Source organism: Liolophura sinensis, chromosome 6 (genome assembly GCF_032854445.1).
Source record: "Liolophura sinensis isolate JHLJ2023 chromosome 6, CUHK_Ljap_v2, whole genome shotgun sequence".
Lineage (NCBI taxonomy): Eukaryota > Metazoa > Mollusca > Polyplacophora > Chitonida > Chitonidae > Liolophura > Liolophura sinensis.
This window is the reverse complement of record NC_088300.1, coordinates 18241401-18253720: the sequence shown is the minus strand read 5'-3', so window position 1 is coordinate 18253720 and position 12320 is coordinate 18241401. Positions and strand designations below refer to the sequence as shown.

The following is a 12320-nucleotide window of genomic DNA, read 5'->3' as shown; positions in this document are numbered from 1 at the left end:
TTGTACAATTACTCTCCTCCATCTCGTGGTGTGAGGAAAGCAATATCATAAAACAGGTGCAAATACTGTTAATAGTTAAACTTATTTCTGCTTGTCACATTGATTTAAATAGTAGTTGAGATTTGGCAAGCACAATCAAAGGAGCTAAACCAATCAAGGTCCTCCATTTCTGTCATCGTAGAAAATACTTGTACCTTTTTCTCAGAACCTGATCGGTTGTTTAATGGATTTAAATTGAAGCCACTCCTCATGATCGTTCAATGTTTTGCATGAGGTTTAACTTTTAGTCCTCGGACAGGTTCAGCTGTATAATAAATAGGTTATTGTGCAGTGTTTTTCACATTGTGGATTGGTATTGTGCGAGTCCATGTTGTGTTGAAAATCCATCTTGGACGAAACGTGGCAGGCATTGAGCCCTTTTGCTGATCATCCATTTTTGTGCGCCGCAACTCAGTTAAAAAGAAATGGATATTTTTTTGTCTTTGTAGGTGATGTGGCACTTATTCGTACAAAACAACGCCAAACAAACATGCAGACAAATGGGTAATTAGATAATGTCCTGTTGACTACACATATTCAGCATTCTTTTTGTACCATAAGAAAACAAGGCTAGTGTAGATATACATGTAATATGATTAATTTATTAGCTCCCTGAAAAACTACATTGACTGGATCATCTACTGTCTCAAACATTGGCACTGACACACAAGTTCCATCCTATAAACTGACAGGCATTGTACATAAGTGATATATTCTTTCAAAGCGTTAACACCAATCGTTGAATGTGTATGTTACATGTGTGTCTCAGATTGTGTGTATAGATGTGTACAACAGAAGAAGTTGTCATCAGTATTCTTCCTAAGCCTATGTGCTTTGGTAGCCTAATGGTTAGAGCCTTTGCCTCGAAGTCGGGACACCAGGGTTCAGACTTGCATCTGGCTATACCAAAACTCTAAAAATGGTACTTGTTGCTGCCTCGCTTGGAGCGAGGATGAAGCACTGGTTGGCTCGGTTTCAGTATAATGTGACTTCGTCGGGTGTAATGTGTGGTGTCTTGGACATGATACTTTTGTGGTGGCAGCACTTTGGCCGTATGTAATCACCCTGCCACAAGAAGATACAGTGTATGTACACGCACTTAATGTCTCGTCATTGTCATGTGACCAAAAAATGCTGAGTATGACCTAAAACCCCAAGCATTCATTTATTCTTCCAGTAATACTCAGTGTGGCATTGCTGTGTAAATTAAATTCCAATCATCCACCCAGTTCAGATGCCACTTGTGGGACACAGTTTGGCCAAGGATAACCCAATGTTGGTCAGTTTGTTCCATCTTATTCACCTCAGCATAGGCTGGCAGAGAATCTTTCAAAAAATGGACAGTAGTTTATTCAAGATTTGATCAGACCATCAAAATGTGAATCAGTGTCATTTTAGATAACTGCTGATCTTGTTACAGAAATGCAGATCTTTCAGGACTAGATGATTGGGATCCTAGAAAGGATGCCTTTTTGAGGGCAGACTTCAACTCTTACACACACGGAATTGGCAAAGACTTCTCCAGAAGGTAAGTTTTCTCAGTACTTCAGAAAACTACTGTCATGAGTTTGCATTGTTCTGCACAGTTACAATGGTAGATGGGACATGAATGTGGAATATATTTGTAAATTGTAGAAAATTAAGAAATATCAGGATCACATGCAGCAGGGGTTTATAGAAGTCGTTTTTCCACGTACCGACCACCATTTTCTGGGCGAAATTGAGTTTTTCTTTCTGCTGAAATTGATATTTTTTATGTTTCAACTGATCGTTTGAGATGCCAAAATTGAATATTTTTATAGATTCCTTCATCAATTAAAATAATCAAATCAAGCTGGCCTCCTAGTTGATACCGCAAACTGATAATCGACGCACATTGCAGTTATTGTTACATGTATTTCAGGATACCTGTCCAGCAAAGTGTGAAGACTTTCTCAGAAAGCTTTCTCTAGAACATCAGTCTAGATTGACTGAAGCTCACATCATGAGCAATTGGTCTTGACAACACTTTATTCAAAATATTCATTAATCATGAATCAAGACAAAATGGTCATACAATGGCTCATGGAGTATATGGTTTTCACTCTTAGTCAGTAAAAGGACATGTCAAAAATGATCTCAGGAAAAAGAGAAAACATTTGAGAAAATAAAAAATCTTGCAACACCTTACAAGTGTACTAGAAAGTAACCTGAAAAGTGCATTCACATGAATGTTCAGTGCATTATCTACATTCTCTTGAAATATTATCCTTACCTGTCAAAATAGGCAAAGATTTCAATCAACAAAAGCAGTTCGAAATGAAGTCTGATTTGACGTATTGACAAGGCACTAATCACATGAAATTTACCTCGAAATCAGTCACTGGTAATGAAAAAATTAAGAGATCCACTAATAGTGAACTACCCCATGGAGTATTAAAAACCAGGTATAATGATCTTTAGAGATGTTACATACTTAGAGATAAAATACACTCCTACTTCATGTATCAATGAATTTTCACTTTTTCCACGACAAATATGGCTAGATCTCAACTGCCTGAAATCCTGTCTGGTACACATCTCCATGTTCAGTCTTTGCTAAAAAAACACGCTTTTCTAGTGAATTCATCTTGCTGGTAAATGTTCATATCTGGCCATGAGGGTTTTAATTTCACTGCTATAAGCCATTTGTCAAACTCCAGACTCCTGAAAACGAAACCTGGAGGCAAACTCCATGCTCGCCTTGAACGGAGCTGCACTTATTAGCGCCACCTGACATCCAGGGAAGGAAAGCTGTCGGATCGCGTGCGCTCACATGCAGTCACTTGCGCTACGCAGATGAAAAAAACAGAACAATTGGTAGCCGAAATAGGTCAAATTATTCCTGAGGACTGATTTGACAGAGACGAAAGAAGCTTACTATGTGTCATGTTTGATTTCGTACGACCCTCCGCTTCCAAAAGTTGCCTTCTTAAATCTTCTCAACGCAGATGGTCGGGAAGATTTTCGTACAACGGAGATAAATCGTAATGCCAACAGGTTGCTTCGCAGAACATGGATATGTTCGGAGTTTGTGTAAAATTCTGAATATTTCTTTCAAAAAACAACCTCAAATTGAATAAATATGACCAGTTATTGATTTTTTTGTTCAATCGGCGGACTGAATACTGACTCGGCCAGACATTGCAGTCAGTTTTTTTATATTCATAATGCGTAACCAATTAATGGAAACTTTAACTGGTCAGAAAAGTTCAACACGTTGCACTTAAATGTTCTTAAAAATTTGGTTAATTTATGCTGAAAATCTAGCGGTATTTGCAGCAGGCATCTGCAGAGTACTGCTACATATTGTTGTTCACTTAAAGTGATATGTATCTATGCCTTGATAGGGAAAAAGAAGGGACAGAGGTGAAACTGTTTGTGAAGGGGATACCTAACGAACTTACTCAGGTAAGTGTTCATTTCATATGTAACCTGTGCTAATGCTAGCCTTTGTTTTTTCTTTCGCCAATGTGGCAAAACTGGTCAGAAATCTTTTGTCCATTTTGATGTTCATCTACTCACATCAAAATTCACAACTTGCGAACAGAAGATCAAAGCAAAGCAATGGATCAATACAAAGTGTCCTGCACGACGTTAAAGATAAATGCTGGCAGATTTCGAGGGACTTGCAACTATTACAAGATTTCTTTAACTAAAGATATTGTGCTGATCTAAAAATTCAAAGAGCATGTATGATACACTTAATAATCGTGACCATTAGCAACCTTGCTCTTGATTCATGCATTGCATAAAATGCTGTCGCCAAGAATTCTCTTCGGAGTTTTACAGATGCAGGCTATTTTTAATAGGGGAGAGAATGTGTGAAGACGAGTCTGAATATCATCACTAGCAAAGTGCCTATGTATGATGTGAATTGGTACCTTCCACTGTATATTTTCTCCAGTATGTGATACATGTATGTAACTTTGAAGTAACCACTCTAACATGCACTTCCACCCTTGTCAAATTCCTGTTTCTGAAGTCTGCTTGTTTGTTTGAGATAACTCCCTGAACGTTTTACATTAACATTGATTCTTGTGCACATAAGCACTAATGATCATGGTAACTGTCGATGTCTTTGTAGGAAGGATTGAAGAACTTGTTTCTGGAGTTTGGGGAGGTCTTGTCAGTGAAGAAGTGTATAAGCAAATTTCCTGAGCAGGGAGTAACCTTTGGGTAATCATATAGTTTGTGATAATTACATTTTCTACTCTCATTTTTAGTTTGCCTTACAAAGTAAGGAGAGGTATTGTGAGAGGCTGATCAGATGCTGTCGGTGGCAAAGTCAGTGTCCAGTTTTGTTAAAGTTTTTGGCCAATACATAGGGTTGAAGTGACTACCCATAGTACACAAGAAGCCAGTAATCGATAGTGATTTGCATATCAAAGACCAAGAAAGTTTTTTATCTCCTAGCTCAGCATTTTGCTCAGCTATTCACAAGGTTGCAATTACCTCCCACAGTACATGGATTGCCAAAAAGCTCCCCCACAGTGTCTTTTACAACCACAGAGATTTACTACTCCATAGCATATGAAGTCACTGCTCTGCAACCCTTAGGCATACGATAAGCAGTCATAGTTGTGACAGCATAATAATTTTGGTCTGTTTTGTTGATTTAATGGCAAGATCTTTGCGCTTCATATTTAGAGCATAATATCTGTGTATGATAGTGTTAATCATTCTATTTTTTTTTTGGTTTAGAGGCCTATATTTGAATGTATCACATGACTTGAACATTGTGCAGCTTCCGGTATTCTCTGAATGCCTTGTTATGGACATGTCGCTAAGAGTGTTTATTCCGTCTCCTTCATGCACGACATGTCAACTCAATGGCAGCCTCAGATGGGAACTTGCGAATAATTGGGATTGCCCCCATCATTTTTGACTATGTTTGATCAGCCGCCTCGTTAAGTTAAACAACATGTCATAAAGCATTGAACTGTCATAACCATGATTGTTGCCAATACACTTTCAAGCAAAGCGTGTCAGATAAGATGTGAACCATTTTGGATTGTACTTGTACATCTAACCTGTAACAGTAGTAACTACAGTGGATGGGATATGCCCATCATTTAGATTAATTTTATCAAGTGTTTCTATCTATATTTTATGAAGTGTTTATAAATTATCAAGTGATTGTAATTCTAAAGGTACTTATTTCAGCAGTAAATGCCTTTTTCTCTGAGCTGTCCTCTCTGTCAACTCATCCATAGAAATCCTATTCACCAGGTTTGTGAGCTTCAAAACCATCCGAGAGGCATTGGCTGCCATAAAGAAGCTGGATGGATTCCAGATAACGTCAAGGTTTCATCTGAAGGTGCGAATAGCTCTGTCCGATGAAGAGAGAACCAAGCAAAGGAAAAAACGGGAGGTGTGTTCTGAGTTTTGTTTACACGTTCAGCTTCAGATGTTCAGCTCTGTTTGAGGATGGCACTGTTGTTGTTGAAAATCGTATACATGTGGCTGTTTATTGTCAAGTACATTTTTGAGAGCATCTGACTCATTAGGCATATTGCAGTAAATGTGACAATAAGTTACTTACGCGTTCCAACCATTTTCATCGACAAGATGTTCAGTAGATAAAACCTCGTGGACAAATCCGTACTGTACTGCAGCTTCAGCGCCTCTGGCATAGTGGTTAGCGTGCTTGTGTAGCATAATGACTTAGGTTGGTATGAGTTCAAGTCCAGCTCATGCTGGCTTCCCCTCCGGCCGTAAGTGGGAAGGTCTGGCAGTATCCTGCAGATGGTCGTGGGTTTCCTCCCACCATAATGCTGGCCGCTGTCATATAAGTGAAATATTCTTGATTAAGGTGTAAAACACCAATCCAATAAATAAATAAATTATGGGGGAGGGGAGTGCAGGGTGGTTGGGGGGGGGCTCTTTGGCTGAGGTGGTTACCAGGTCATGAGCGTAATGACCCAGGAGCCTCTCGCCAATGTGGTCGCTGTGAGTTCAAGTCCAGCTCATGCTGGCCTCCTCTCAGGTCATATGTGGGAAGGCCTGACAGCAACCTGTAGATGACTGTAGGATCCCCCAGGCTCAGCATGATTTCCTCCCACATTAATGCCTGCAGCTGTCGTATGAGTGAAATATTGTTGAGTATGGCGTAAAACACCAATTAAAAAAAAAAAAAAATTTGGGGGGAGGACACCACGGCCATCCACAGGTTTCTCGTAAGTCACTGATTGCACTAGTTGACTACTTGGAGCTGGTTTCACAATGTAACAGAAGCGTTGTCTTCACTTAACTACAGTACAACCCAGAAATAACATGGCCTGCAGCACCATAAAAAAAATAAAAGCCGCGCCCGTTTTTCTGACTGTTCTGATGTCTTCACATGTCGAACAGCGATGACTTTGTTTCTGCTGAATGCTTTTTATCAGGATTATGTTTTTAGCGCATGCATACGCGCCATGAATAAACTGCATTTTCCCTGTGCTTTTTTTTTTGTTGTTTGAATGTCTGGACTACACATATGCACAGTGAGATTTACCAGTTGATAGAAGCATAAATCAAGGGTTGTATAGTATAAGTGAATGTCCTTTTCTTGTACAAATCCTGTCTCCTAATTGAGGATGGTGGCAATCAGTGCTTGACGCACTGTAAAAACTGCTCACCGGTTGAGTATTTAACATGGCCACTTAGTGGTATCTGTGTAATTTTCCACCAAATGCTGGCTTATAGGGCAGAGTGGAGGTCTATATTTTGAAATTGCTAAAAACGATAATTGCTTCTTTCAATTATTCCCAATGTTGAAGTCACTATATTAAAAAATGATACTTGCTTCTTTCGATTTCTTTCATGAATGCATGAATAAAGACTGGGATTAAGTTGCAGGACATGCTGAGACAGTACCCCACTGTGAAAGTTGAAGCCATTCTCAGACATAGTACCGATAATGTCATTGCTCAATACAAATAAATAATCTGATGAAATCGCACATGAAAAATGCATATAGTTGCTGTTGTAAACGCTGTTCCCGGGTCGGGTAGGTTGAACAACAGGTCCTGAGTCTTCACGACTGAATCCGCACAGAGCTCGTACATTCTCTGGCAGTTTATGGGAAAATGGTGATCAACCGTGTGGTCTGATCGATATGTAGATTAAGCTACATTGCACCATGATTAGATATCATTGAGCAGATACCGGCTCCTTAACTGCATGTGCATCTCAGTGTACAGTGTTGGAGAGCTCAACAATGTTTCTGAAGTGCAACTGAAATCCGCTTTATATTTTTCTTGATCACGCTGCATATGTGCTGAAAAACATTATCTTCCGGGAACATGGAAAAAAACATGTTTTGCTCGAGCTTTACTTTACTCTTTTTGAAAGGTTATTTCTGGGCTATACTGCAGATGTATATAGCAAGCAGCATTGAAGATAAACTCTGAGCATGCCAGGTATCAGCATGTTACAGATCAAATTTGTATTGCATACATCATTACAGGTAAAACACCTTTACTGCTTGGGTTGTAGTATATATATTCTAAATCCTAGGTTTTCAGTGTGTTTAATATGAAAATATAAGGCGACATGAAATATCATTTCCCTGGAAAGAATAATGTGGCATGAGAAGTCATTTCCTTGGAAATAATAATGCGACATGAGATATTTCCATGGAAAGAATAATGCGACATGAGATATCATTTCCCTGGAAATCGATAAAGCAGTACTATGCTATGAACTGCACTTCAGTTTTGTCTTGTTTTAAACTGTTGTCATTGGTTATAACCGTTTTCACCTGTTATTGATGACGTGCAGGAGGAAGCTGCTTTCCTGAACTCCCTACCTGGCCGATCCACTTCTCCTGGCCACATCAGTTCTGACAAGGAGAATAAACCACAGGTGAGTAGTTTACTCTGTCAATTGTGGTAACTAAGAATCACTTAGTGGTAAAGTTCACCTGAACAGTTCTAACAAGGAGAACAAGCCACAGGTGAGTTGTCCACGCTGTCAGGTGTGGTAACTAAGAATCCCTTAGTGGTAAAGTTCACCTGACCAGTTCTAACAAGGAGAACAAGCCACAGGTGTGTAGTCCACACTGTCAGGTGTGGTAACTAAGAATCCCATAGTGGAAAAGTTCACCTGACCAGTTCTAAGAAGGAGAACAAGCCACAGGTGAGTAGTCCACGCTGTCAGGTGTGGTAACTAAGAATCCCATAGTGGAAAAGTTCACCTGACCAGTTCTAACAAGGAGAACAAGCCACAGGTGAGTAGTCCACGCTGTCAGGTGTGGTAACTTAAATGGTAAGGCTCATGAGGCTCCTGGCGAATGTCAGAAACTTTATATTGTTATTAAAGGAACGTGTGTAGTCACTGGAATGTAGTAAATAAGAATTTCAGTATTCCCGTGGCAAGTTTTACATTGAGTGTCTCTGAAACTTATCATCATGCAACACTGACATACATGTAGAAGTCATTCCCTTAGTACATGTACAAATAAATGTAAAATGTAAACTTGAGAGCTATATAAAGTTAAAGCTTATTTAAATATTTTAAAGAATTGAATATATTTAAATCCTGTGATATGGCAGTAATTATGATCTGGAAAAATTACTTTCAGATTCACATGATTGTTAAAAATTTTGTACTTTCTCCTCAGGAACTTGACATTAAGGCATCTGAGAGGGCAAGCCAGAAACCAGTTCAAGGGGAAGAGCCTAAGTGAGTGACCGCTTTAATAAACCTGTTTGACATGTAGTGTTGTCTTAGGTGTCTCCGCTCCTGTTGCAAGCTACACTCCTGTTAGCTACTTTGGTGTGCCGAGTTGCAATGGTTCATCTTTTAGTTTCCATTGTGTGAACCCCAACGACTTCATTTTCACGCCAAATGTTTCCTAAACACAATATGCCATGTTAGTCTGTAAACTGCATTTAGGAAACCATTACGCTAACTAGTTCCGTTTAAAAAAAAAAAAAAAAATTAAGGTGGACTTTCTGCATATCTTGTCGACCACAGAGCCCTGGGCAGGTGATGTCATGCCGTGAATACCTGCCAGGATTATGTATTGAAATGGGTTCCCATTATGGGCTTCAAGGTACGGCATGCTGTGATGTATCACGTGCACAGCATCTTATAGGCGAGGTGTGAAATGAGCTGGAGTGCCGCCCTGTGACCTCGTGGCTGTTGTAGGGCAAAGGTTAGTGGCTCCCTACAGTTCGTGTCACAGCCTGCTGTTTCAAACGAGCATGTAGCTCCTGACCTCTTTTCTGTGTAGCTTTTTTGGGGGATATTATAAAGCTTGTCCTTCGACCTTTCTTTTAGCAGTTATGGCGGAATTGGCAAGTTTCGTGTGTCTAAGATTGAGTTTCATGTAATTCAAGGTCGTTTTTGATATCTGATCCATATTTTGTAAAGCTGTGCCGTTTTTAGACCATGAATGTAACTTTAAAGTACCCTAGGTTGTGTTACTGCAGTAGCTAGCCACACTTGGGCATGGAATACTCTCAAAATTATCCGTAAAAGTATAGCAATTGTCCTGCTGTGTGTGTTGTACACATAGGGAAGCCTCAGATGTCTGCAGTGAATGTACCGCTGTGCGGTCACAAGGTCAGCAGTGGCTTGATCGTAGTGGAGTAGATTTTTTGGAGACCAAATTCTGCCATTTTTCTGAGGATACCGTGAGCTTTTGTCAATTATGATTTAAAGGCAATGTTTTATTATACTTATTTTCGTGTGAAGCTTGCGTTTCATGTGAATATTCAGAAAGCTCCTTTTATTTCAGAATTATTCCATCTTATAGATTCTTTAATAGTCACAAAGTTTCATTTGGCATGTTTCGTTTCAGAGGTTTTTATGAGAGGTGTGAACATGACAGTATCTGTAAACTGGTAATATGAACTCCTGTAGAATTTAAATTTCTATCTTTAAGACAGCCATGACTTTAGTTTATTTCCTCTGAACCTGACAGAACATCAACCCCCGAGAGCAGTGAGGGGGAAGAGATGGGGCGCATGAGGGGCAGGGAACGAGGGCCAGGGCTGGACAGAAGCAGGGTACCAGATTCACGGGGGCCAGGACTGGGCAGGGGATTACTGTCCATTAGCACATCTCGTCCAGGTGAGATCCGAGTGAATCCCAGGTACAGTAATCACATAGCATTAAAACTTTCCCCAAACATGGTGGGCATTTGGTAAGCTTTCATATGTATTAAAGAACGTGGCAAGCAACAGTGAAACAAACATTTGGCAAGCTGAAAGCATCCCTTATTATCAGTTAGATCGCAGTTTCTCATTCTAGGTTTGCCTGTGGCCATTTTTTTCCAGTATAAGTGCAGCTTTAAAGGGAAAAATTTTTCACAATGACATAAAACTTAAGTGAACTAAACAAGTGCAAATTCACAAACATTGTGACATGCCCTGTGTAGGGTTTCATCTCGTCTTGAAGTCAGACCCATCGTTCAGTGAATTGCCCATATTAGAATATGGGGGACCCATAAGAGATTGTGGTAAGAGATTGAAAGTTAACATAGAACAACTGAGTAAAGCTAGGTGATTACCTGTAGTTGATAAGAGTTGATATCCCAGCCACACTACTCTGTCTGCCTTGTCTGGACATTAGTGAGGGAACTGGAGAAGGGTGAGGGGGTTCTCTCCTTGTCCTCTGCTTGTCTGAATATACATGCATAATACATTACGTGATCATCTCAGGTGGGGGTTCTTCAGAACTTACTAGTGGAAATTTGAGCCCTCGGTATTTGCATTGATAGGTTTAGGGATCCTGTAGGTAATTGTAACCATAGCCTTGTCCTGCCTTAAGGTCCTGGGGGAGACAAGGGCTTACCACCTCTTTGTGGGGACGATCACCTAAGCACCACCATGCAGCCTCTGATCCAGGTGAGGGACAGCCTTAAGATCACGCTGTCAGGTGACCAGAAGGGGCGACGCCGTGTGGAGGCCACAGAGGACCAGGTGGACGTACCTGAGTCCCCCGATGACGCCACTGACAGAGACACTGAGTATGACCCCTTGGATTACCCAGAGAGGTACGCAGAAGGCCCCTCACATTACAGCACACCTAGGCACTACAGCCCGTATTACCAACCTCGTCAGCCATACCCAGGTTACAGACCCCAACACCGTCCACCCAGGCACTTTTTCCACAGGCCACCACACTTCCAGATCTATGGTAGGCCCCATTTTCCCTATGGTGGCCCCCGCTATGGAGGTCCTCACTACCCGTACCAAGAACCCAGACCCTGCAGATCACAGTGGTCACCACGATTCCACCACGGCCATCACGACTTCCCAAGACCAGCAGGAACAAGAATGTCTAGCAGGGAAATCCCCCTGAAATCCCCTCGTTCTTCCAGTGGATCAGAGCTCAATGACAGTGTTGCCATGACATCTGGTAAGGTTCTCCCCACCTCCCCAAAATATCCACCCAAATTTAACTAACAGGGATGCAGTTAAGTCTTAAGCACATTTTAGATCACTGTTCCAGTGCTGTGTTGGCAGGTAGAAATGGCTTTGCCTGTGGGGCAGTTTGTTCATGTCCTGAAACCCCTAGGTTACTTCATAGAGTTGCAATGGTCACCCATAATACACACATCATCAGCCACTCATCAGTAGCGATTTGCATATCAAAAATCAAGTAAGCCTTTTGCCTCATAGCTCAACATTTTGCTCAGCTATTCACAGGGTTGCAATTGCCTCCCATGGTACATAGATTGCCAAATGCAGTTCGTGACTTGCATATCAAAGACCTCTGTGGTAAAGCACTACCCACAGTGTCTTTTACCACCACATTGATTTACAACTGCATAACACATGAAATCACTGCTTTGCAGTCCTTACGCATAGTGTCATGTACTTGTGACAGTATAGTAATTTTCATCTTTCTTGTTGAACTAAGGCAGAATCTTAGCACTGTATAATTAGAGGATAATATCTCTGTATGACAGTGTTTTTTATATATGCCCCAACCGTCAGGCTGAGCGTATAATGTTGTAATGATTTTGTCCATCTGTCTGTCTTTATTCATGTCCGGGTTATATCTCCAGTTCTTTTCAGTTTTGGTGGATACATAAATACACAGATGATGAAGTGTCGCAACTCACATTTATTCATTTCCGTGGTTATCATGGTAACCACATAGGCATTTTCCTGTGTATATACTATGTAAACAGAAATGATTTTGTGTCTGGGCTACAACTTCAACAGTTTTCTGCATAAAAATTTCATTTTTGGTGGACACATTTGATTACCTGAGTGGTTGTCATGGTAACCACATACCTTTCCTCAGCACCCATGAAGATT

At 40.6% G+C, this 12320-nt stretch overlaps 2 protein-coding genes across 2 annotated transcripts in view; both read left to right on the top strand.

The window, feature by feature from the left end:
- Positions 1 to 3387: 3387 nt before the first annotated feature.
- LOC135466965 (CUGBP Elav-like family member 3) lies at positions 3388 to 5485 on the top strand. The gene is made up of 3 exons (XM_064744719.1): positions 3388 to 3468; positions 4145 to 4236; positions 5290 to 5485. Exons 1-3 carry the CDS (start codon positions 3388 to 3390, stop codon positions 5483 to 5485), a joined length of 369 nt encoding a protein of 122 aa, XP_064600789.1.
- A 491-nt stretch (positions 5486 to 5976) lies between these two features.
- Positions 5977 to 12320, top strand: part of LOC135466964 (tudor domain-containing protein 1-like) — a 29929-nt gene continuing 23585 nt past the window's right edge. Inside the window, exons 1-5 of the mRNA XM_064744718.1 lie at positions 5977 to 6009; positions 7825 to 7908; positions 8666 to 8727; positions 9974 to 10122; positions 10822 to 11412. Coding sequence (XP_064600788.1) covers positions 5977 to 6009; positions 7825 to 7908; positions 8666 to 8727; positions 9974 to 10122; positions 10822 to 11412 — 919 coding nt within the window. The remainder of the gene's footprint in view (positions 6010 to 7824; positions 7909 to 8665; positions 8728 to 9973; positions 10123 to 10821; positions 11413 to 12320) is intronic.